General features: G+C 41.3%; 1 protein-coding gene across 2 annotated transcripts in view; it reads right to left on the bottom strand.

The window, feature by feature from the left end:
- Positions 1-16,442: 16,442 nt before the first annotated feature.
- UBE2E3 (ubiquitin conjugating enzyme E2 E3) overlaps positions 16,443-27,617 on the bottom strand; it is a 91,236-nt gene continuing 80,061 nt past the window's right edge. For both annotated transcript variants that reach the window (XM_065413213.1, XM_065413211.1), the window contains exons 4-6: positions 21,737-21,869; positions 18,773-18,920; positions 16,443-17,083 (exon numbers count right to left, since the gene is read on the bottom strand). In XM_065413213.1, coding sequence (XP_065269285.1) covers positions 16,986-17,083; positions 18,773-18,920; positions 21,737-21,869 — 379 coding nt within the window. In that variant the 3' untranslated portion in view covers positions 16,443-16,985. The remainder of the gene's footprint in view (positions 17,084-18,772; positions 18,921-21,736; positions 21,870-27,617) is intronic.

Below are 27,617 nucleotides of genomic sequence, written 5' to 3'. Positions count from 1 at the left end.
AAGAAGAGGAACAGCCCCACAGGTCCAAAAAATCTAGTGTTACATTGTCATAAATCAGGCATTATTCCATTGGTTTCAGCCTCACAGCAATGTAACTAGGAGAAAAATTTTGCCCATGAGGCTGCAAGCTAAGACCAAAGGTTATGTGCTCTCATCACTGCTCATAAACAACTCCTACTGATGTGATGTGGGAGCATGGGTGGAGTAAAGGCAGTAAATGGCCCATAATACTTATATGCTATATATGTGTCTGATTATGAAGGCCTGATCCTGATCTCATTTAGACTTTTTTAACATCAGTGTAACCCCATTGGCTCCTGAATTAGTCAGGTAGCAAAGCAGCAGAATTGGGCCATGAACCATGAATTCAACTCAACTTTCAGACTATGGGCCAGATCCTTTGGCTCCACTTCTACCTGCTTGGCACTGCTCAGGGCAGGGGAAGATTCCCCAGGAAGCGAGGAATTCTCAGTGTCTTTGATTTAACTGTTTCAGTGCCATCCACTCCTGGTGTAGTGTGTGTGGGTAAGGGCAAGACTGACATCATGAGGCACAGATGACCCATGCCTGCCAATAGTGAGGGGGGCAGAGTGAGGGCAGCAGGCTTCAGCAGTGTTACTGAGCATGCTTAGTCCATGTACGCATGCTCAGTACAATCCAAGCAGCAAATCGGGGAGGGGGGGGGAGGGGCGATGTTGCCCCTGGCATGAGGATGATGGAGGAGAAGGGGGCCAGCAGGAGTGCACTGGGCTCCAGCTGATGCTTGCCAGTGTAATGCCCCCAACATAGGCACTGACTCCGTGAGTGCTCCGGGACTGGAGAGGGTGCTCAGCACCCACTGGCAGCCAGCTCCTCCCCCTCCTCTCGAGCGCCTCCCACCCGCTGTGGATCAGCTGTTCAGTGGCATGCAGGAGGCGCTGGGGACAGGAAGAGGTCTGGGGAAGGGGCGGAGCGGGGCAGGAAGGGGTGAGAGCTTGGGGGAAGTGGTGGAGTGGGAGCGGGGCCTGGGACAGAGTGGGGGTCCAGAACCCCCTGGGATCTGAGTAAGTCAGCGCCTATAACATAATGGTCCTCACCAATGTTATGGCCCCTAGAGTGCTATTCAAGCCAGCATAAGTTAGAGCCATCTTTGCTTCCCCCACCAATCAGATGTCTTGAGAGTTGGCACTAAGCTCACATCAGCTGAATATTGAGCTCAAACTTTCACATTAGTCAATTTCTCATAAAATCAGTTGGGGAAATAGCTTCCTCTTTCAATTTCTTAGAAAAAGGAAGAGGTAGAAAAGCAAAGGCACTACAAGATGAGTAACTTTTATTTGTTGCTGTCTTCTGAGTCTGATCCATGCCAGCATTTAATACTTGTGCTAAAGAGAGTTAAGTGTGCAGTATATGAAGTATCAAGGGTACTCTCATCTGATGTTTGCAGAGTGCTTGGCAGCTGTAGTAGTAACTTGAGCACCCTTTTGAAGCAGCAGCAGTTCCAATAGCTTGTGCCTCACCACAATCCTAATAGTGTTGGAGAAGTATGGAAACTTCTGCTAGATGTAAGACACACAAACAAAAAAGAGGCAAGGCCTTAACCTGTCTAGTGACATTTGACTCCTACCCACCTCCCCAATAATAATAAAAACACTCAAGAAATCCCAAGCAACAAATAAGGTCCTTACAGCCAAAGTTAGTGCCAGGGACAAAGTGAGCTGCTAATAGAGCATTTGCTATGATGGGCCCTGAACTTCTGAATTCCCTCTTCTTCAAGGTCCAGAATACCCCCAGCCTCGTGAAACTCTGAAAAGGTCATCTCTTTCCCAGGGTAAGTGGAATTTTTGTGCCAAGAACTAGGTCTTGGGGTCTGCAGTGGTTTTGGTTTTCCTTTCTGGCTTTGAGGAAGTTTCTAGGTTTATTTTTCTTTGCATTATCATGTGGCAAAGGTTCCCAGGGCTGAGAGTAGGCATGTATTTAGCTGGTTAGATTATCCATTAATGTAATGGAGTTGTGTAAATCCAAATAAACAAACGGTGCTAACAAACCTAGCATAGCAGCTTCCAAGGTGAGCAACTACTTTGATCTGCACAATTTTGGTTTAACCCAGACTGTTATCATGATGTGCATCATTTGAAGGACAAAGAAAAAGTATCAACAGTGCCTTCTCAGACTGTTATTCTAAACCCAACCACACAGAGGAAGGGGAGAGAGGGGGAGGGAGGATGGATGGATGGATATCTATGCATTTGCTCAAGGCAATGGAATACCTTTTTAGGTCTTCCAGGATTGCCCAAAAAAGTAAAGTATAATCCTATTTAACCATCACGCTGCAATGTTTGAAGGTGAGTATTACTTTACTAGGATCAATACATTCAAAGCAAAAGGAGTTAAGATCAAGGGAAAAATTGAAGCCAAAAGAAACTAGCAACATAATCATAGCTGCACAACTGCGTTACCATGAGATGATCATTTTAAGCCTGCATTTAATCTCATGCTTTTTTTCAAAGTTGTGGAGTGCATGTTCCCACTAAGTGTCAGGACACAACCAAGCCTGAGCCACAAGTGCCTGCTATATAATTCTGGCATTTGATAGCTCTAGACCTAGTATGCCCTGAGGCATGCTCTGATTTAAAATAATTCATCTCCAAACAGAAATAAGGAACATGATCAAGTTGTAGATTACATGGCTCACTGCCCACCGGATTTCTCTTACAAATCCCCTGGTACGCTCTGTCTCGAGCAGGAGACTATATATGCCATAAGCTAGAAAGTCCTGGATCCCCGCAGTGCAATTTGTGGGACTTGGCAGCGATTCTGTAGGGATTTCAGCATTTTTGTAGAGCTATGTTGGCTCTCGAGTGTAAATTTGAGCAATTTGCATAAATGTATAACCCTTTGCAGTTTGACTCTGTAATTGGCTTCAATAAAGACCCTACCACAGGCAACTGCAGGTCTGCAGTTTAATAGCTTCACTCCAGGTTCCTAAGGTAAATTAATAGGGCAAAGAAAGCCTATACGTGTGCTGTGGTGATTACATAGGCCTCACTTTGAAGACTGTCTAAATCTGATGGTGCAAGACTTCCTTTACAAAATGTGTGATTTACACTTTGAGACCTGAAAAATCAATGGCCACTTTAATCACTCAGTTAAAGCCTTTGCAAATCATTAGCAATTTGGTGTGTTTAAAATATTTAACCTTGCATCATAAGTCAATTTATTACACTCTGGAATGGCTACTGGAGAATAAGAGAACCATATTAATAACAGGAGTACTTGTGGCACCTTAGAGACTAACAAATTTATTAGAGCATAAGCTTTCGTGGGCTACAACCCACTTCTTCGGATGCATATAGAGTGAAACATATATTGAGGAGATATATATACACACATACAGAGAGCATGAACAGGTGGGAGTTGTCTTACCAAGTCTGAGAGGCCAATTAAGTAAGAGAAAAAAAACTTTTGAAGTGATAATCAAGATAGCCCAGTACAGACAGTTTGATAAGAAGCAAGTGTGAGAATACTTACAAGGGGAGTAGTATCTTCGAGATACTACTGACTTCCTGAGGAAACTAGAATCCATCGGTGAACTTCCAGAAAACACCATCCTGGCCACTATGGACGTAGAAGCCCTCTATACCAATATTCCACACACAGATGGACTACAAGCTATCAGGAACAGTATCCCCAATAATGTCACAGCTAACCTGGTGGCTGAACTCTGTGACTTTGTCCTCACCCACAACTATTTCACATTTGGGGACAATATATACCTTCAAGTCAGCGGCACTGCTATGGGTACCCGCATGGCCCCACAGTATGCCAACATTTTTATGGCTGACTTAGAACAACGCTTCCTTAGCTCTCGTCCCCTAACGCCCCTACTCTACTTGCGCTACATTGATGACATCTTCATCATCTGGACCCATGGAAAAGAAGCCCTTGAGGAATTCCACCATGATTTCAATAATTTCCATCCCACCATCAACCTCGGCCTAGATCAATCCACACAAGCGGTCCATTTCCTGGACACTACTGTGCTAATAAGCGATGGTCACATAAATACCACCCTGTACCGGAAACCTACTGACCGCTACACTTACCTACATGCCTCCAGCTTCCATCCAGGACACACCACACGATCCATTGTCTACAGCCAAGCTCTAAGATATAACCGCATTTGCTCCAATCCCTCAGATAGAGACAAGCACCTACAAGATCTCTATCAAGCATTCTTAAAACTACAATACCCACCTGCTGAAGTGAAAAAACAGATTGACAGAGCAAGACGAGTACCCAGAAGTCACCTCCTACAAGACAGGGCCAACAAAGAAAATAACAGAACACCACTAGCTGTCACCTTCAGCCCCCAACTAAAACCTCTCCAGCGCATCATCAGAGATCTACAACCTATCCTGAAAGATGATCCTTTACTCTCACAGATCTTGGGAGACAGACCTGTCCTCGCTTACAGACAACCCCCCAACCTAAAGCAAATACTCACCAGCAACCACACATCACTGAACAAAAACCCAGGAACCTATCCTTGTAACAAAGCCCGATGCCAACTCTGTCCACATATCTATTCAAGTGACACCATCATAGGGCCTAATCACATCAGCCATACCATCAGGGGCTCGTTCACCTGCACATCTACCAATGTGCTATATGCCATCATGTGCCAGCAATGCCCCTCTGCCATGTACATTGGCCAAACCGGACAGTCTCTACGCAAAAGAATTAATGGACACAAATCTGACATCAGGAATCATAATACTCAAAAACCAGTGGGAGAACACTTTAACCTGTCTGGCCATTCTTTGACAGACCTGCGGGTGGCTATCTTAAAACAGAAAAACTTCAAAAACAGACTCCAACGAGAGACTGCTGAGCTGGAATTGATATGCAAACTAGACACAATCAACTCAGGGCTAAATAGGGATTGGGAATGGCTGAGCCATTACAAACATTGAATCTATCTCCCCTTGTAAGTATTCTCACACTTGCTTCTTATCAAACTGTCTGTACTGGGCTATCTTGATTATCACTTCAAAAGTTTTTTTTCTCTTACTTAATTGGCCTCTCAGACTTGGTAAGACAACTCCCACCTGTTCATGCTCTCTGTATGTGTGTATATATATCTCCTCAATATATGTTTCACTCTATATGCATCCGAAGAAGTGGGTTGTAGCCCACGAAAGCTTATGCTCTAATAAATTTGTTAGTCTCTAAGGTGCCACAAGTACTCCTGTTATTTTTGCGGATACAGACTAACACGGCTGCTACTCTAGAACCATATTAGTCCCTGATAGCTAAATAAGCAAGTACACCTCTACCCCGATATAACGCGATTCGGATATAACACGGTAAAGCAGCGCTCCCGGGGGGGGGGGGGAAGCGGGACTGCGCACTCCAGCGGATCAAAGCAAGTTCAATATAACGCGGTTTCACCTATAACGCGGTAAGATTTTTTGGTTTCCGAGGACAGCGTTATATTGGGGTAGAGGTGTATATCATCAAAGTGGAAAGCCTTAGAAACCTACAAGTCACCTATGTCAGCTTTACCTGATTTATAATGTTTAGCTGAGGTCACTCTTCTAGTAACAAAATATAAGTCAAGTGCCAAGAAAAATCCCTGATCAATTACACAGTAATAGTTCATCATGACTTTCACTGATTAGAATAAACTCTTCCAAGATTTGAGCATTGGAATAGAACATGGAGAGTAAGGCATAAAACCACTCCAATGAAAGACAAATTGTTATTTAAAGCACCTTAACAGGACTTGGCTAATTTCCAGATGGCAGATATGCATGAATGTGTGTTTAATCCAGGCAGTCTAATAGTTAATCTAGTAAAAAATAAAGGACTGAACACTCTTTCACTTCATGTGGATGATAGCTATTTGTTGGGATTCCTTCCAAGACCTTTTCCATTTGGCTTATCTAGAACACCTTGTCCAGTTCTGGGAGAACACTTCATCCTGTTCTCTGGAATCCAAAACACTCAGTTTGACTCTGGATTTCATCAGGTTCCTTTATTTGTCAGACAGCAAAGCTACGCTGAGTTGATCAGATTCAAACATAGGGCATGGGTATCGAGCGTATCACACATCCAAAATTACAGAGACAACCTCTTTCTTTATATACATTTACACATTACATTGTATTTTCTATACATTAAAGTACACAGTTTTGGATTGGATGGAGGTCATCTAATCCAACCCCCTGCTCAAAGCAGGACCAATCCCCAACTATATCATCCCAGCCAGGGCTTTGTCAAGCCTAACCTTAAAACCCTCTAAGGAAGGAGATTCCACCACCTCCCTAGGTAACCCGTTACAGTGCTTCACCACCCTCTTAGTGAAAAAGTTTTTCCTAATATCCAACCTAAACCTCCCCCACTGCAACTTGAGACCATTACTCCTTGTTCTGTCACCTGCTACCACTAAGAACAGTCTAGATCCATCCTCTTTGGAAACCCCTTTCAGGTAGTTGAAAGCAGCTATCAAATCCTCCCTCATTCCTCTCTTTTGCAGACTAAACAATCCCAATTCCTTCAGCCTCTCCTCATAAGTCATGTGCTCCAGAACCCTAATCATTTTTGTTGCCCTCTGCTGGACTTTTTTCCAATTTTCCCACATCCTTCTTGTAGTGCGGGGCTCAAAACTGGACACAGTACTCCAGATGAGGCCTCACCAATGCCGAATAGAGGGGAATGATCACGTCCCTCAGTCTGCTGGCAATGCCCCTACTTATTCAGCCCCAAATGCCGTTAGCCTTGGCAACAAGGGCACACTGTTGACTCATATCCAGCTTCTCATCCACTGTAACCCCTAGGTCCTTTTCTGCAGAACTGCTGCCTAGCCACTCAGTCCCTAGTCTGTAGCAGTGCATGGGATTCTTCCGTCCTAAGTGCAGGACTCTGCACTTGTCCTTGTTGAACCTCATCAGATTTCTTTTGGCCCAATCCTCTAATTTGTCTAGGTCCCTCTGTGTCCTATCCCTACCCTCCAGTGTATCTACCATGCCTCCCAGTTTAGTGTCATCTGCAAACTTGCTGAGGGTGCAATCCATGCCATCCTCCAGATCATTAATGAAGATATTGAACAAAACCGGCCCCAGGACCAACCCTTGGGACACTCCACTTGATACCGGCTGCCAACGAGACATGGAGCCATTGATCACTACCCGTTGAGCCCGATGATCTAGCCAGCTTTCTCTCTACCTTATAGTCCATTCATCCAGCCCATACTTTTTAACTTGCTGGCAAGAATACTGTGGGAGCCTCTATCAAAAGCTTTGCTAAAGTCAAGGAATAACACATCCACTGCTTTCCCCTCATCCACAGAGCCAGTTATCTCATCATAGAACACAATTAGGTTGGTCAGGCATGACTTGCCCTTGGTGAATCCATGCTGACTGTTCCTGATCACTTTCCTCTCCTCTAAGTGCTTCAAAATTGATTCCTTGAGGACCTGCTCCATGATTTTTCCAGGGACTGAGGTGAGGCTGACTGGCATGTAGTTCCCCTGTCCAGGCAGGCCTACGCTATCCATCTGCAAAGCCTTGACCTGAATAAGATGATCCAAATCCTTCTCTCCTACATTCAGGTTTCCCTTCTCTTCCATGCTTTGCCTTGGCTGTTGTTTCAAGGCAATCGTCTTTCAACCTAGACTATTTTTATTTGATATCGTTGCATTTTTATTGGTACTGTAGCCAGTTGTCAATATTCCTGTGACAGGGTATGCCAGACACTCAGAGGCCCCCTGCTGGAGGCCTCCTGGCCCTGCCACACCCTTCCCCAGAAAAGGGCAGTGGAGAGGGTCCTCTAAACTGCCTAGAGTGGCTATGTGGGACACAGCCAATCAGAGCCCAGCAGCCTAGTATAAGAAGAGCTGCAGGAGCATGGATGGTGTGTGGCTGGCTGATGGAGCTGCAGAACCCCAGACAGGGCAGTGCTGCCAGAAGCTGGGGAGTGTGAGGAGGAGTCCTGGTGTACGGGGAGACTTTGGCAAACCAGTAAAGTGCCTAAAACCACTATGGCTTATTGTTAAAAAGCAACCTAGTCAGCAAGCTGTAAATTGGCCATTCAGCAAACTCAGCTTGACTGAGGCAGGAGGGGAGGGGGTTTTGGGGTGCCACGGAAGGGGCAGCTTGACTCCGCGTCCTTCCTGATGAGAACTGTGTTGAAGTTGCTGATTCATGCATTTTAAAAGAGCAGGAATGTCTATTGGGGTCTCAGAGCTGCAGACTCTGGAAAAACCCACACCTGGTTAATCAATAATCAGAAGGCACCTCTTGCTTTTGAAACTGCTTACTTAACAAGGTTTCTTTAAGGGACATGTCATTCTATTACTAGTGTATAAATAAAGGGAAAAAGCTTGAGATAGTTGGACTCATTTGGGGACTCTTTTGGACTCTCCCTCTGGATACATCTTGCGGTCCCCACCGGCAGACGGAAGATTTGACCACCGGAAGCCTGCCGCTGTGTCACTCAAAAGCCAAACTCAGCTTTGGTAATTATCAAGGGTTGGGGGTGTTTTACTAATCTTGCTGTGGACATGTGTAAGTGCTTGAGACTAGTAAAGTTTAGCTTTAAGTGAAAGCACTCTTGTGTTGTCCTGTTGGTGCCAGCCATCTATCGGTCAGACGGCCGTGTCTCCCCTGATTTATTTCCTGACACCTCCTCGCACAGAGTAAAGTTACCAAGAGCTTTGGGTTGAAAGGACCCTGGGTAGCACTGGTTGCTGGGACTCCATTAGGGCCAGGCCCTGAAGTAAGGGTGAAGACAATGCAGGGAAGTGGCCCAGCGAATTAGAGCACCGGTACGACATAAAGGGACACAGTAGATGGCTGCTACCTACAGGGTCCCTGGGCTGGGACCCAGAGTAGTGGGTAGGCCTGGGTCCCTCCTCGCCCCACCCATTAGCCACTGGGGGAAGTGATCTGGACATTGAGGTACCCCAGAGGGGGAACTGAACTGTGGTGGCCCATCTGGAGAGCTGTGACTAGAAAGGCCCCAACAGGCTGAAGACTTTGTCCCCAGGGAGGGAGCCCTCGGGCACCACGCTATCCTGGAGCAGGAGCAAACTGAGAGAGAGGGCAGGCATACGCACTTGGCCAAGGGAGTGCATGTGACAGGTGAGTGCACCCCGTTACAATTCCAAATATATCTTCTCTCTTATCTGGGATAAAGATATACCCAAAGCAGATAGGTACAGTGTTAGGTGGGATGGTCATAGACTAGTACCCAAAATGTTTTATGTTTTTCTTATCTTCTTAGGTTGATAAGAATATTTTTACTGTTGTAGGTTTCAAACCTGTTTTATGAGAGTGGGCGAGAAATGAGTATTGTGCTGAACACCTCTATTTAACAAGGCTGTAGCAGGGTCTTCCCATTTTGAACAAATTAAAAAATACTTTTTAACTGAATTTAGTGCTTATGGAGGATGACAGATTGGCAGCAGTGAAGAATAAAGCTTTCTGCTTACTATGAGGCCAGGTAATGCAAAGGCAAGAGGAGTGCAAGCTTCATCATACCACCCCATCAATAGGCCTCAACCCTGCTTTGGAGAGAGTCCCCCAGGAGGCATTCAGTCTCCATGCCCATGCAGGGTTACCAGATAGCAACTGTGAAAAAAACAGGACAGGGGGAGAGGTTATAGGTGCCTATATAAGAAAAAGTCCCCCAAAATGGGACTGTCCCTTTAAAAACGGGGCATCTGGTCACCCTATGCCCATGCCTCCTTCAGCCTGTCTGCTGGCCCTGACGGCAATTGTGCTCTTATCTATGCCCACTAGGAACTCCACGGAGCCTGGCTGTCACACAGCCAACATATGGAAACAATTTCCAGGCTTACTAGGTATCATTGAACTGGTGACCTGGAGGTGAACCTTGCACTATCCCATTACAAATTACCTGAATCCCCAGCCTTCTACAGGCAGCTTTTCGTTCCAAAGTTATATTTTATATCCTATTTACAAAAAGGCATTTGGAAGGAAAGGCATGTAAGCTCAAGTACCTTGGCTTCTATAAAGCTCATTTCCAGGAGAGCCAGTGTGTTACATAACTTCAGGTGCTGTCAAGTATATGGCTCTAAACTGTGTTACGCTGACATCTAGTGGAGATTTATTTCATCTAACATGATAAAACTGCCAATTATTCTAAAAGACAAGCTCTTACAACTTGATTAATCCCAACAATGGGGAATCTCCAGGGAAAGCCTATTCTGAGCAGAGGCAAAACCTTCTAACCCTTTCCCCACCTCTGATAAATAACGAAGTAGCCAAAGATCTCTCTATTTCTTCCTGACTCACAGAAACCAAAAGCAAATGGGAAGATTATCCCCCTCTCCCTCCTCCCACCTCTCCCACATATTATATGGGGAGTTTCTGGCTCTTCCCTTTCTCCCTTCATGTGCAGTGGGGCCGTAGGGCCTTCCTTCTCAGCCCTGCACCCCTAGCTTATTTGAGGGGGAGAAGTGGACTTGGCCATTCAAATACTCCCTCAAACTGGGGATGTACAGACAGGTACTCTACCTATGACTGAAACACCACTGTCTATGAAGCCAGTACGTGAAGCTCTCAGTGCCCTTATTAACTAACCCCCGCCCGCTCACTGATCAGGATGTACCTGACATGCCCCAGCGTGTAATGCTATTGTAACCCTCACCCACATGCTCAAAAACCTCCAACCTGGTCTTTTAAAACAAAATGCTGTTTCATTTTAGATGGTAATTTATTTTTTACAATCCCCAGATCACTTCCTGGTGAAAGCCAGGAGATGCTTTGAAAGCTGATATCTACCTGGTAAAACAGTGGACAAAGAGCTGATGGGACATTGCCAGAGTGCCTCACAATTCCTCCCTCAAGGAACCAGGTGAGGTGGAGGTAACAGAACTTCTCTCTTTCCTTTTCACAACCATGTGGAAATGAGGGGTGTTGGCAGGGGCAGGCGGCCATTTCTAAAGCACTTTACTAAAAGCGACAAGGGAAGAGCCTTCTCCTAAATGTGCCAGGAACAAGGTTCTTTCCCAGCCAGTAACAAGAAGCCAGACCCTCCAAAGATGTTTAGGATACTCCCATCACAGCACCGAGGAAATAGGCCAGTCTGCAATTGCTACAGGAGTGTCCTAAGTCAGTTAGAAATCACCCTTTCAGCTGATTAAACAACTGTTGTTGAGGGGCTCTGATGAGAAGTCTCTTTCAGTCCTCCTCACCTAGGCTGAAGCAGTGAAATTGGACTAGGTTGGGTTAAAAGAGAGAGCTTCTCAGGACTGTAGAGGGTCCTTGTCAGAAAATGAACTAAGCCTAGTGCCATTCAGAAAATCCAGCTTCAAGGCCAAAATGTTGAAATTGGGATGTGTAAAATTCTGAATGGATGGCCTTATTTACACACATCTCCCAATGAAGTTAGGTTTGAAACTTTGATATAAAATTCATTAAGGAGAAATTTACAAAATATTTCATTTAGTTGTGCAATTTCCATGAAAGTTCAAGGGATTGACAGAACTATGAAGACCAAGGTTTAGGACTAAGTGTTTGATTTGTCCTAGCTTTACTTTTTAATGCAAAGTTCAGTATTTTTTTATCATCATCATTTTTCACATAATGGCCAGCTTCAATTTTTTTTTTTTACTCATGTCAGTGAAAATCCATAGCAAAGCTAACAACCTTTGGATTTTGCTAGCTATCTAGTCAGTGTATTTGGCTGCCTCTGACACCTTTCATGTTCAGGACTGCAAAGCAAGTAGTCTCCATATCTAAGTCAATAATATAGCTCAAGAAATATAGAAATCTGCCTAGTTTTGATCCCTCCAGGATTCACTTAATACTACTTCCCTTAACACAACAACAATCCATTTTCTGGTTTAATTTTCCTGAGCTATTTTAGAAATGCTTGGATCAAATATTATACTGCAGGCAATACAAAACTGTGGTTATGTTCAGTGAAGGTAAATTAGTTGCTTATGTTATATACCAAACTAGATAAACATCTTTGCAAAAGGTAACAAATAGCATAATCATCAAGGAAAACCATTATGTAATTTTGATTTGTGCTCTCTAACATAAGGGAAATAATTCAAGTCATATTCCATTAAAATATCTACTAAAACTATTTGTGCAATTTAAAAGGTAGATTATATGAATGTGTTTCTTACTGCCATTAAATCCATAGTTATAAAACAGTTTAATTGGAAATCAACAATGGTACAACTGAATTAGAATGAAAAATGTTGTTGCATATTTGTAACAAATAATTCTGATAATGAACAGTTAGCATACTAGCTCCAGCAAAAAACGGAAAAAAGAAACAAAATAGCAAGTTGCAGTCTGATCCAAATTTTCATAAATATAAAGGACATCTAAAGTACTGGAATATATAAGCACAAAGACAGGCTGCTACAATCACTGGCTGAAAGTAATCCCACCACACACAATTGTACTTCAGCAGTTTCATTTAGCTTCCATTTATTGTCCCTATATATCCTTTCCTACTGCTGTTGAGTGGCTCCTCAGATAAATGTTAGATCGCTGATGTCTAACTCAACGGTTTGCTTCAGGGATATGTCCAGTTGGTGCATACCGGAAAATGGTCTCCCACAGGACTGAGGCTCACCCCTATTAGCTACCTATATCAGATCCCAAAAATCTCATCTATGACAGCTCATTCAGTGGAGCCTGGAATTTTTGCCATCTGGAGCTCCTCTTGAAATGATGGCCTGCCGTTTATTCTGTAGAGAGAGACAAAGCCCAGATTGATGACATGAGCTGGCTGCTGTTTTTACCTGGGCCATGCAGAAGCAGGTTGATAACTTGCCGTCAGGGACCCCTTCTATGCAATGAGACCTTCCCAGTGTATGTTGCTATTAGTTTGTAAAGAACATATTACCCCTACAAACAGCCAGTACCAGAAAAATACAAAATCTCCCTTCCAGGTTTACTGGTGTTCCTTGGAGAGCTAATGCCCATTTGATAGACAACTGCCACTCAGTGGTGGATTAGCCACTGGGGCAACTGGGCCCAGGCCCCAATTGGAATGTCCTGGTGCCCTGGCCCGGTCCTCCTGCCCACCCGCCCAGTGCTCCTGCACTCGCTCCCTAGCTAGAGGCAGAAGTAGCTGCTTCTTCCCCACACAAGTTGAGCCCAAGGGACTTTGGGGCCACAGGATTAATGTAAAGTGTAACTTCAGTTGCCAGCTCCTTGGCCCTCTCCCTTGCAGCTCTCTGTGGTGGCCTATGCAGGATCAGCAGGAAGCCCTTTGGAGCTGCAAAGATATGCAGGTAAATATGTTTAGATAAATCATAAATCCCTTGAAACACAAGTATGTTAATGCACCATTATAAGATGACTGTGAAGGGCAGGATTGTGACTTGTTCTGTACCCACCTCACAGGTCACAACATGGGGGGCAGGGGAGAACCCCCTGGGGCTGCAGCTCCTCCTCACATGGGCAGGCCGGCAAAGGGCAGAGCCTTGACTCTACCCTGCATGATGCTCTCCCAACACAGCTGAGCCAGTGCAGAATGAGAACAAATCTGCACCTGCTAATAGGCTGGCACAGACCTCTTCCTAGAGGGAGGAAGGAAGCGAGCAGCTTGTGGCTCTGAGCTAATTCAGTTTCAGGCCTGCTTGTGGGGCAGTGCAACTCCGGGCCGATTACATTCTCACAATCTAGCCTCAAGTGATACCCTCCTCTTCCAGTGATGTATTTCTGATAATCACAGGGCATTATGGCCTACACTGTATTTGATCACATTCCTTTTAGCTAGCTGATGTTTTACAAGGATAGATATCATAGACCAGGAAACTGCTGTCTTATGAATAATTCAGGAGCTTCTGTAAATATACAAATAAGGATATTTTAGTATATCAACTGCCTTCTGTTCCTTTAAATCTATCATTTTTCATGGGAAACTGAATACTACAGTATTTCTGAAAATGCCCTGGGCATAATTTAGAACAGCTCCAAAGCTGCTCTAAGTTACATTGCCTGCAGGCAGAGGCAGTGGCTGTAGTGGACAAGAAGTTGGCAGAGTGCAAATCTCCATTTGCCCCGGCATGCACCTTTCTTTCCCTCCCTGCCCTCCAACAAGCTTATGCTGAAAGGGGTGGCACAAAACTGCCTGTACTAGTTCCCTGTGTGAGGATTTCCTGTGATGGGGAATCCCTGGCTGCCCCGTTAGGGTAGTTTTCCAAATGGTGCAAAAGAGCTGGAACCAGAGCGCTAGTTGAGCTCACTGTGTTTGACTTGCAAATCATGTAGATTCTGGAGAGGAAAAAGAAGGTCCAGAAAAGGAGGAGGGGGAATTTTGAAATTTTAAAATTTTAAATATGTTTTTCGCCAAAATGTCATTTGTGTTGACATTTTCCAGCCAGCACTAGTAGTTGGGGCTAGGAAATCACAGAACTGGATTTTTAATAAAATAAAAGCATACACACCTACACTGATTTGCCAGGAGAGATTATTCGCAGTAGGGGAGCTAAGAAAATGGATTGTTATACACTTCAACTTCTCTTTTGATTTAGCATTTCAAATTGGCTGTAGGAGTTCTTGGATGCAGTCAGGACTGGAGGAGATTTCTCCCCAACCCCAGGGAAACAGACACACGTGCTCATTTAACAACTAATTGATTTATTTAACAATACAAATTTTCTTTCTACTGCTTGGTTTAGCAGAGAGAAGTTGAGAAACAAAATTAGCTTATTTTTTTAAAGTTTAAATGTTTACACAAAAACAACCTTTACTTCAGTAAATATAAAATTTACACACACAAACTACATTAAAAAGAACAGAATCATGACAAACCAACAAAAGGATGGGAATTCAGAGTAAAGGACCAAATGTCTAGGAAGGATAGAATGGGGCAATGTTAAGAAGGCATCCCACCTGTACACCTAGGTATTTGAAGTCTGATGTGTGATATGAAACCAAGTACATTAAAATAAGAATTACATCTCTTTTATAGCATATCTTTTGTGATTATAAATATCTGAATTCTGTAGGTCACATATTTAATATGTGAAATATATATTTTGCCCCTTATTGGAAATTCATTGGAGTGTTGTGCATGCATTCTTCTACGTACGGTGATCATCAAGGTCTTTGAAGCCTCTCTCCAGACTTTAGTTATCTTTTGTATGTAGCATAGTTCCTTGGTTTTTAGAAGCATGTTTCTTTGCCAATATGTATTATTTCTCACTACGTACAACTCTGTAGTGAGAAATTGAGGTTGCGTTCAGCAGTGGTTCCCAGTACTTTGTTCACTTGCACTAGTTTATTACCACACTAAGATCTCCACTGTATTGGCCAGTTCCCTAACTCTTATTCCCTTCACAGCCCAAGCTCCAAATCCACCTCACAGCTCCTAAATATATCTAGTTTGGGATATATAGTCCTGTGAGCCACCTTGAGGAAACAGTACAAATATTTAGAGTAGAGCAAATGACACATGCTAAAGGCCACCTGACCCAAGAACAGGGATTTAACAGTGATAATTAACTTTAGATAATCTTTAAATTCTTCCACTGCTTAGATATTAAAACCTTGAAATTCTGCTTTCTATACATTTAATGTACAGAACATCTTAATAATGGAAGAGCTACATCTCCAAAAACACAAGGTCACATAGGAGAGAATTACTTTTAAAAAAGGAGCCAATTATTTGTAAATTAGTTTTAAAGGGATCAATGAACATTTTAGCTGTACTCAATTACTCAAGGGTCATCACTACAGTGATCAACGCCCTAAAGAGAAAATTAGTGACTGTACTTTTCAAACTGTACAGAATATACACTTGCATTTTTGTTGCACACAAGATTTCCTGGTGAGAAGTCTAAAAGTCTCTTCTGATTTTTAGTTTCACTTGCAATAATGCACTTCCCCACAAGTGTTTCCAATCTCTTATTATAATAATCCCTGCCTAAATCTCCTCTAGTCCTTTCTTTCCCAGAGAGCTGACAAAGCATCCAATCGGGCTTTGGAAGACTCTTTTCAATGGACAGTTGCAGTTCTCTGGCTGGGCGAACCACATTCTTGCCATTAAAATTAAGAAATGAAGCCTCAAGCTATCAAGAGCCTGGCCCTGCTCCAGCTGAACAAATTAATGGAAAACTCAGATTGACTATTATGGGAGTAGGATTGGGCCCATATAATTTATCCACAGTAACTGCCATATCAACCTCTCACTAACTGCTCTCATTTTAACTTAAATAACCTTCTTAGTTTAAAAAAAAAATACGGGAAAATATTTCCTGTTTAAAAAAAAAAATCCAGTGGAAATTTTTTACTTTTAAACAATCCAGAGGTATACATTAAACATTTAATAGCAAGCCTTTGCTTGTGTATATTAATTTACCAGATGATCCATTGGGACCTGTGATACAATAGCTTTGCATCACTGTTATATTTAAATTCACTCAAATGCTAATTTAAAGTAGGAAAACAAAGAAACTGCTCCTTGGGGAACATGTTTATTGTGTTTGAGATGATACACTGGGTGCTCTCTGAGCTACAAAGGGGAAAAGGAAATCCTTTCATTACAAACTGACAAAGGTAAAAGTTAAAACAGTTTTCACAACAGCATGTACCACATATTGGAAATAGATCTGGGTTTAATACAAATGACATAATTCCTAGTAATCTACAGCTACCTTTAATAACTTCATACAGATAATGAATTAGGCTAAAATGCACTATAATATTTGGTTGACTTCAGGAACAGTATCCTTAGTACATCACAAAATACATTTTGATATCCCAAAGAAGCAAGACTTGCAAGTAGGCTTTTTAAACATAACTAATCTACAGCTACAAAGTTCTACTCCTGATAGCATTTACCTTTTTTAGGGGGCAGAATCCCGGTCTTCAAAAGGATAAAAGCAGAGAGTAGAATCAGTATAACATATACACAGAAGTCCGTATTGTAAAGGCTATAAAGATTTGTTGCACACTGTAAAGTTGCCTCCTGCACCCTCACAGAGCACAAGTAGTTTATGTCATTTATGTTGCATATCTCTTGGTCCACTGTCTGGCTATCCTGTCATGTTCTGCTCTGTTGGTCAGGTACTGAGTGGCTATGCTTCCGACCAGAGGATCAGCTGTAATGGTTTGGGGTAAAAGGAGAGGAAGATAGGGAAGAAAAACAACATCAGAAATCGTTCTATTAAAAAAGGAAACATTAAAAAAATTACTTGCTTCCCAATACACTCTCTTTGTTAGGCCAGAAAATGCTAGGCTTTGTAGCAGAGGGCTTGACACATAAGACATTTTCAAGAACAAACACCCAAAGCAGAATGAATAGGAAGGATTTTAATCTGTTTTGATTATCTGCAGGCTCCAACGTTTAGTTTATTTAAAAGACAGACAGACATCTGTGTTAAAATGTTATAGCTTTTAATTTTAGCTGACTGTCTGAACAACAGCTACACAGGCTTGGAGTTGTGTAAAACTAGAAGCAACCCATGAGCCATTTGTGTCTGGAACTGCTTGATATTATGCAATGTATATAGAATATTTTCACACTTTTAAAATGTTAAACTTAAAAAATAAAAACTTCACATGCCACAGGAGGCCAAACTGCTCCTGTGCAGATTAACACATCACCAGTCAGAGGTGACAAAAGCATGGACTGAAAGATTTCCTCATGACACCCTTAAAAGAGCAGCTGGTTACTTCCACGCTTATTAAATACCACAGAGTCATCTAAATTTTCATACAGTCGCACCAGACTCTACCGCCTCAACTGGAAGCCCATTCTCCTGACTGGTCCCTCATAGAGTATGTCTACACTGCAAAAAAACAGACACATGCAGCGAGGCGCAGGTATCCAGGCCCCAGCACCAGGGGAAGCGCTCTCCCCCAGTCTCATTCAATTTGAGCTCTGGCTCCCTTCCCTGGTCAACTCACTCCCAACTCAACCCCTTTAACAATTTGAAATAAAAGAGAAGGAAAAGCAGGGGAGCTGAAATGTTGTTTGTTTACAGGGATAGGATACACCATTAACATTTTACCTTCTTTGCTTTCCCCCTTCCTTTATTTGAAAACATCAGAGTGTAGCTTCAAATGAACAAACATGAAAACTTAGATATTTCATAGAGTAACTGTATGTGCTAATTTACAACATTTTTATGAATGCAAAGTGCTGGATGCATAGTGTTGTGTATATTAACGAATTCAAGGCTCTTTCATGATAAAACCCTTGACCAAATCCTGCTCCCATTTAACCTAGTGTAAATCCAGAATAAATCCATTGATTTAAAAGTATTGGCCCATATTCTTTCCAGTTTGTATTCTCTTCCCCTCCCCTCCCCAAAAAATATATTTAAGGAGGCTGAACAGGAAGGTGTTTTTCATATAATGGTCAAGTGGTTAAGGCAATGGACAGGGAGTCAGGAGATCTGGGTTCTGTTTCTGGATTGTCCACTAACCTGCCGTGTACGTTTGGGCAAGTCATGTCAACTCTCTGTATCCCCGTTTCCTCCTTCTGCAAAACGGGATAATGCTATTTACCCTCTTTAAAGATGGATGAGTGAAGAGAGCCATATGAGAGCTAAGGACTGATGTGCAGATCTTGGCACTGGCTATGCAAAGGCTAGAAAATATATTACAGGGAGCAATCTTGCCACGATACACGTTTAGATGGATTTAAATAAAACAAGGGGTTTTAATCTCTAATCTCAAACATCTATTTTAAGAATGACAGAATTATTCTGTAGAGAATCATCTACTGAATCATTTTTGCAGCAAATGAGCAAGAGTTCATGCTTGGTAAATTAGAATTTGCTTACCAGGATTGCAGTCTGTCAAGAGAGAACAAATAGACAGCAAAACCTTTGAAATAGTCAAAGCAGGGCTCCAGTTGTCTTTCAGAATATCCAGACAGATGACTCCCTGACTGTTGATGTTGCAGTGATAGATTCTGGTACGGAAAGTAACCTAAAGTTACAGACAAAAATCATTAAATGCTATCTATGAATAGCCTGTCCCTAGCTTTTGGGTAGCAGAAGTTTTGAAGGATGCACTCTGAATGGAGCAGAACTTCTGCAAAGACCTTTCTCGTTCATTGCATATTTTGTAAAATGCACTTTATTAAAAAAGTGCACATTTTGCTTCATTCATTGTAACTCTGCAGGAGTCTTGGCCTCATTCACTGCACATCTGGTAGGTAAATTACTTTTATACAGACTCTTTGGCATGCACACAGAGTCATACATAGTAATACAAATGCAGCGTGTATTCAGTATAAATATTATATTGTGTTTGAGTAACAGTTTGATCATGAGCAAGACTATATTACAATTTATTGCAATGCATACATATGAAAAATTGGCTTGCATGTGTAATCTTAGCTTTATCTTTTCCTTACTTTTCTGTACCTAACTGTGCAACCCTAGTATCCATTTAAATATTGCTTTTTTGGGAATGTATAGCTATTGTCATCTTCAAAGCATTTTACATACTAAATCATCATCATCACATCCCTGTTAGACAGGAATTACTATACTTATAACACATTTCTACTGCAGTAAGTGCCATCATCCTTCTGTTTTAATTGATTTCAGATTAATATTCGTATAGTATGAAAATAGTTTCTGTGCATAAACAAAATGAGTGAGAAATATTTCAATGCATTAGTTTCAGAAGGCACAGTTTATGGCAGAGATGAGTAAAACATCCATTTTCATTTTACTGTACTTTGGGAGACATCTGAATGTTTGATGAAACTCACCCAACTCACATAAAAGTATAATCTTGATGTGGAATTAGAAATATTCTGCAAAAACTCTTCATCATTCCATGAAAACAAACTTACGTCAAAGAACATTATGGTTTGTGTTTTGTGCTTTTCGGGAAGTCTGAGAATGCATTATTCTTTATGTTGTAGTGCCCCAAGGAACCAACATACATAAATAAATAAAAAAGACACTTCAATGTGCAGTGGCAGTCAAAAAGGCAGATCTAATCAGTTTCAGTTACACTGACATTTTATAATAATGGATACTATCATAGGATTCTTAGCCAACCGGAAGGTACAATGTAACATTTTTTAGTTGAATTTATTCAGTTCTAATATCCTTTCTTTTTGTTACTGATTGCTATGAAACTTATGTGTAAAGAGAAGATATCTTTTATTGGAATTAGTTTTTCACCTATTACTAGGGCTACCAGATAGCAACTGTGAAAAAAGGGGACAGGGGATGGGGAGTAATAGGTGCCTATATAAGAAAAAGTCCCCCAAAACGGGACCGTCCCTTTAAAAATGGGACATCTGGTCACCCTACCTATTACTCCTGACCAATTACTTTAGAATTATCACTCAATTGACCACTAGGAAAGTTGGAAAAAAACAGTATGAATTGTGAAGCAGACACATTTCTGGAAATTGTTTGCCAAGATTTTCAAAGGTGGTTTTGGGACATCTTTGTGACATTGTGCAGTCTATATGGTTTTATAAAAAACATGATAATAAGTGAATATAATGTAACTGGGATAGTTTTAGAAAAATATGGTAATAAGTGAGTATAACGCAACTGGGATATGCTTCATGCAAAAGGTCTCTTGTAAGGTATCATTACAAAGCTTATAATCTACTGAGTATGATCATCCGATTTGTAGAAATGTACCACTCTTGTACCTAAAACTAGAAATATAAAATATAACTCTGAGGGCCTATTGTAATTATGTAAAGTGTAGGCCATTAATGATGGTTTGGAATCTTGATGACTCCCATTAACAAGGACCATTGTCTGCAGATGGCTGTATTTACCTGTGAATCTTCCTGTATATGTGTGTGCTGGCAAGTGGGCAATGAAGTCTTGCAGTGACATGTGATCATGTCACCTGAACTGGAATCCATCTTTAACCTGGTGCTTTTCCAGTGGGGGGAGTGGAAACCCAGAGGGACAAAGGGTTCCCGCCTTATGCAAAAGATATATAAAGGGGTGGAACAGAACAAAGGGGGGAGAGGAGCCATCATGAAGAATCCCCTAGCTATCAGCTGAGCTGGAACAAGAGCTGTACCAGGGGAAAGAATTGTGCCCAGGCCTGGAAGGTGTCCAGTCTGAGAAAAACTTACTGAAGCATCTCTGAGGGTGAGATTATCTGTATTTAGTTTGATTAGACATAGATTTGCGCATTTTATTTTATTTTGCTTGGTGACTTACTTTGTTCTGTCTGTTACTACTTGGAACCACTTAAATCCTACTGTCTGTATTTAATAAAATCACTTTTTATTTAGTAATTTACTCAGAGTATGTATTAATACCTGGGGGAGCAAACAACTGTGCATATCTCTCTATCAGTGTTATAGAGGGCGAACAATTTATGAGTTTGCCCTGCATAAGCTTTATGCAGGGTAAAACGGATTTATCTGGGTTTAGACCCCATTGGGAGTTGGGCATCTGAGTGCTAAAGACAAGCACACTTCTGTGAGCTGTTTTCAGGTAAACTTGCAGCTTTGGGACAAGTGATTCAGACCCTGGGTCTGTGTCTGGAGCCAGATGGGAGTGTCTGGCTCAGCAAGACAGGGTGCTGGAGTCCTGAGCTGGCAGGGAAAACAGAAGCAGGGGTAGTCTTTGCACATCGGGTGGCAGCTCCCAAGGGGGTTTCTTTGATCCAACCCGTCACAATCTTAAAGGGGCCTGATTTTCAGAAAATGCTGAGCACTCATCTGAAAATCAAGGCCTTTCTCCAAAAATCACTAGTCATTTTAAAAAAATCTTGGTTACTATAAATAAAAACCTTACCCTTACCTTTGGTGGCTTGAATGGATAATCAGATGAAAATGTGATATCCAGGAAAAAAACACCTCCTTCATATACAGAACCTGGGGGTCCAAGTATAGTTGATCTCCATTCATAAATGTTATCTCCTTTAGGGCCAGCACTATTTAAAAAGAGAGAGAGAGAGAGAGAGAGAATCAATTGTACCTTTGTGAATAACATCTGTAGTGATTACCTTTTTACCAGTTATTATGTTTAATATCAATCGTTTACATGACTTCAGCAGGTGCCAAGCTTCTCATTGACTTCAGTGGGGGATTATTGCTTAAAACTAGGCATTGTACGTAGGTACCTAGCTGAATCAGGACCTTACTTCTTTTGAATGTTCTGGCAATGGACTGGATTAACCATTCCATGTTCTGGCAATGTAGTGGATTCATTGGACTATCACTGTATTAAGCACAATTCCCATCTTTGTGTTTTGGAGTATTTAGCTGCAGTAAGCTTCTGTGTTCTGTCCTTCCAGCTACATGGAACATACATATAAAAAAGAAATTATACCTCACACCCACTCACTGGCTCTGGGGCATTAGAAAAAAAATTGTCACAATTTATATTAAGGGCACATTTATGAATAGTTTATAAAGGGTTAATATAATAAACAATTAATAGATGTTTTGATAAGTGGTTAATTGATTTAGAGCTTGTTAGGCTCCAACAGGTGAACAGATTGTTTGTAACCATGGCTTATAGCCATCTATAAACACCTTCTATGGATGTGCTTATACCCAACTGTAAAATATACTACTCCAGTCTGTAATATCTATTAACCATTTATAAAATTAAATTATAAAAGTACCTTAAAGTGTGATTAACGAGTGTAGTAGTGTTGAGCTGTTACATGTTTACTGTCACTTGTTTAGGATAAGATAGAGTAAAATTTTGTACTCCCTACCCTGGAAAGTTTAAGGTTCTCTTATGGGAAAAAAAATAAGGAATTGAATCTATTGTAACACAGCACCCCCAAATTAATAGGAGTGTAGAACCCCATATTTCTATATTTGTGTTACTACATGCTGTATATTTTAAAAATGGTAATATTACAGACATTTTCCTCAGGAAGGAAAGCGCATATTATACAAATTTTCTAGCAACTGAATTGATGTCAATGTTACAAAACTGTTTATGAAATAATGAGCTAGCACTTTCCCAACTGCTGGGATGTTAGAATTAATGCTATAAAAATGTGAGAGTCTGTCTAGATCCCTTCACAAATATCCAAAACAAAACTATTTCTCCATAAAGCAGGCACTGATTTAAAAAAACATAAGTACGCCTCTACAAAACCATAATTTAAGGTAATGTTTTGATTTTACATTTGCAGATTCCTCTCTTGATGAGATCCACGCTGATGGCTGTGCAGAGTAACATAGCTTGAGAAAGTGGCAATATGAGCACTCATGTCTTACTATAAACCAGTTTCTTTCCTGTTTTAATACGCAGAAGAGGAACTTTTTCATCATCATGCATCCACACATCCTGTGTCATAAACATGGAAGCATTTTTTAGCCTTAAGATGACATTCAAGAGACAGACAAATGCTGATTTTAATTATGAATTCTCTTCCAGTTATAATTCATAGCTTATTCATGTTTGTTAATCAGTGACTGTTTTATGTATTAAATAATTAGTCTGTTTGAGGCCTTTTCTTTATATTGCAAAAATAATCAGGAATTCTAGCTAGCATTTTTAAATAAATTTTAAAAATAATCTCTGGTGGTATTGTAGCTATTGTCCCTTTACCAAAAATAAAAGTAGACAGCTTCCAGGTTATAATTATTTTAACTTTGTTGAAAAGAAATACTACGGATAAAATTTGGGCCTGTAAACCTTGACCCATGTCCTTTTGATTTGTATTGCATGTACAAAGGAGTTAACAAAAACTGCAGATAAATTTTAGAAGAAAAAGTGAAAAGTGTGTAGGAGGATGCCAAGCAATAGTTCTTAATGTTGCAGTAAATTGTTTGTACCTCACATCGCTACTGTAGATTATTCCATTCATGCTTTCTAAAAAGCAATTAGCATAAGAACTAAAAATACTGGAGCAATAATGATAATATTTAAAACCCACATAGGCCACTGAAAAGTTTTAATTAATTCTTGATATTAATCAGGCTTATAGCTAATTAATATTATGCTTGGAAACTAAATTTCTATGAAGCAATTCAATTTCAGCATTAGTTGTCCTAATGGTTATTTTATAGTCTAATGCAGAGGCTAGTGTTCTTGCCTCATGTGTCAGCTACCTTTCTCTCACACAACTCTAATGGCTGGACGGCATTCAATCAGATTAATTAGCTGAATTACAATAGCGACATATTTCAGCCAAATGAATCAGTCACAATTAAGTACTGCTATGGCGTCTAGCTTTGAGCCAAACTATCTGGTAATCACTCACCATCTTGGAACAAGGCACCTATCCGTTAATAGCCCAGTATCTAAGTGCAATAACTCTCCATTTATTATTTAGTGTTATCATCTATGCTACTATTAGTCCTATGTAAAAGGATACGGTTACATGTGGGGAGGAGAATGCTATTTTGAAGGTTAGAATAGTCTCACCTTTATAAGAGGGGAAGAAAATGCCCTATTGGTACAATATTCAACATCCCTCTCACAGTTGAGAAAACACTGCCACAACTTCAGAAATAAGATAACACTGTAACAGTAAATACACTCAAAAGGAGAAAATTGTTAAATCAAAAGGTTAGTCATTGTATTACTTTTAACTGAGGTTTGGGAAATGTGTTACAACAGTTGGAAACAGTACCCCATGCTCCAATGGTGTGAGAGATACTTTAGCTTCACTAGTGACTGAAAACTTCAGCAATTGCGACATTATTGATATGTGGAGACCATACTAAAGAGTGTAATACACAGCTAAGACAACACACCAGGCTATTTCCAATCAGTTTTTTTCTACAGCACATTCAAGCATTAAATACTGAACAGCCGCCGGCTAAATTTACCAAACTACATTTTATTCTTTTCTCTACCTGTCGAACAGAGCAACACTCCCTCCCTCACAGTGCTGATGGAGTATGACTGACACAAGGATCAGCAAACCAGAGACTAGAACCACTCACAATAGGATCAGGGCACCAAGGATCCAGTGATTAGCGAGATTGTGGAGAGCATTGGAACCCAAAGGCCTAATTCAGCAAAGTGTCTACATGTAAAAATGCAAGTAGCCCCATGGCCCTGATTCTCCACTAGGTCAATATGCTGCTTAGAGATGGCGGAGCACGGTAGCTGCAGGGAGCCAGATGCAGCTCGCGGACTCAGCCCTGGCAAAAGCTAAGGGGCAGCCCTCACCTAGGCCAGCAGAAGATTGGGAGTAGTGGAGATTTGCTCTTGCACACATATACATCTAAGTATTCTAGCTATGTAGCATATCTGTGCAGTTAATTGCTGTTGTCTTGCTGCCCTACCACATTAGTTGCCGGCACATCCAAAATTCAGTTAACACACTTTAATAATGCAATATTTGGGGGTTTTTTTTTTTTGCAAATAGGCTAAACAAATCAGACAAAGGAACAAAGCAATCACATTTTTTCAGTGACGAGAAATCTATGCTTTAAAATTTACAGAAAATTTTACTTTATAGGTTAAAAAAATTGATTAGTGCAATTAGAGATTTATTGCTAAAATAAAGTTAACCAAAAACAGCTGCTCCTTAAATACCTGCTGCTTCACTGATGGGAAGGACTGTGACTCAGGGTATGTCTACATAGAAGCTGGAAGGTGTAATTCCCAGCATGGGTACACATACATGTGCTAGCTCTGCTCAAGCTAGCTAAGGGCAGGTCTACACTACTGCTTAATTTGATCTAACTTACACTGTGCATGGGAGTGGAAACACCCCAGTGAGACAAGTTTCCCCACTGGCGCTATGTTGGCAGGAGACACTCTCCCACTGACAGAGCTTACGCTTCTCACCGAGGTGACGTAATCACACTGACAGGAGAGCGCGCTCCCATCAGCATGGCATGTCTTCACCACAGCGGTGCAGCTGCACCGAAGTAGCACTATAGCGTAGACTTGCCCTGAGTACAATCTTGCCCAACCTCCAGGTACAAAAAAGGGTGGTCAGCCCGAGCCACCACAGCCACTCTGCTATTTTAAGGTGCTATCATGTGCATGTTTACCTGTGCTGGGAATTACACCTCCCTGTAGACCAGTGGTTCCCAAACTGGGGTTCACGAAATGTTACAGGGGGTTCTCGGGAAAAAATTCCCTAATGGCGGACACAGCTGTTCCTAGGGACCCCGGGCAGCACTGGGCCAGCAGCCTGGAGCCCCTGGACTTCCAAGAGCTACGCAGATCAAAGCAAGCATATCTATCATACTGAGGAGATTTAAACTTCAAGACTCCTTATAAGAAATGGAAAGGGAGGTGGATATTTTTTGCTGTTTTTAAAATTAAATAGGCAGCTAGTATTGTTTTTAAAATTATTATGAAGAACAAGTTTAAGCTTTGTTGTAACGTGCGTTGTTTGCCTGGACTACACAAGACCTGAATGCTTGTGTAGGAGGAACTCTTTGAGTTGGCTTCTTAAATACCTTCATGCTGTTTCAAATCTGATACTCCTTGATGAAACATAGGAGCCTTGTCTCATAACAGGCTTATTCAAAGTGATACAAGCTACGGACATGAGATCTTGGAAGAGTGTTGCCATTTTCATAATGTAATTATAAATAATAATTAATAATAAATAGTGTGCAATAAGCATGTCATAAAAACAAATTTTATATTTCCAAGATCACTGCTTTTATAATTTATACTTAGGTAAAGGAGAAAATCCCTGGAAATATTCATTTTTAGGAGGGGATTCGTGAGACTTGACATTTTAGTGAAAGGGGTTCACAGGTTGTTAAAGTTTGGGAACCACTGCTGTAGACATATCCCAAGACAAGGGACATATACATATCTTATCTGAATGACAATCGGAAGCAATATACTGTGTAATCCTATGACTGTAACCATTGCTCTCCCATACTCCTTTCCCTGGCCATCCTTTTCTTGCAGGGCATCTAAAATTAGGCCTTGTCTATACTAGTCTTTTCTCCCTAAAACTTCCTGCCATTGCTAAAACCAGTGCAGCTCTAGTGTAGAAAAAGTGCCAGCAGTTTTATTCTCATGTCTTCTACATCTGCTCTGGATGAGTTAAGTGATGAACAAAACTGCAGGAGCCTGGAGACCTGTCTACACCAGGACTTCCATCAATGCTATGCTTGTGAAGTTGCCACATTGGTTGCAAAGGTGGAAAACTTTGAGAGAAAAATGTTAGTGTAGATACATCCCTTGGCCCTGATCCTGCAATGAGCTTTGTGTGGGTGCAGGGGACTGTCTGCACAGAGATCAGGGTTTTAGTGCTTGGTCCTGTACCACTGATGTCAATAGAAGCAGGAGCAGGCTATTAGCTTGTAAGTTCTTTGGGACAAGGACTTGGTCTTTTTATATGATTCTGTAAAGTGCCTAGGATACTCTGGGGCAATTTGAAAATAAACACAAATATAATTTCTAGTATGAATTTGATCTGAGATTTGTAGCACTACAAGACCAGTGAAACAAAAGCATCTCTCATCAGAATGCACCTGTCCTTCCTTATAAAGTGTGAGTTTGTACAAACACTTGTCCAGAAGGTGGACTGATCCTGAGATTTCAATGGGAGCTTCCCATGACTGTACTGGTTTTGGACAAAAAACTGAAAACAAACAAGAGGATTGTTTTAGGATTCTTTTTAGGATTCTTCCTGTACAAAAGAGAGAATCCTAGGAAGCTTTCTGCCATCAAAGCCCCAATTTATTTAGCCAAAGATTGGCCAAGGATTGTTCATCAATATTGAGAT

The sequence above is a fragment of the Emys orbicularis genome, chromosome 11 (genome assembly GCF_028017835.1).
Source record: "Emys orbicularis isolate rEmyOrb1 chromosome 11, rEmyOrb1.hap1, whole genome shotgun sequence".
NCBI classification, from domain to species: Eukaryota; Metazoa; Chordata; order Testudines; family Emydidae; genus Emys; species Emys orbicularis.
This window is presented reverse-complemented; position numbering and strand designations above follow the sequence as displayed.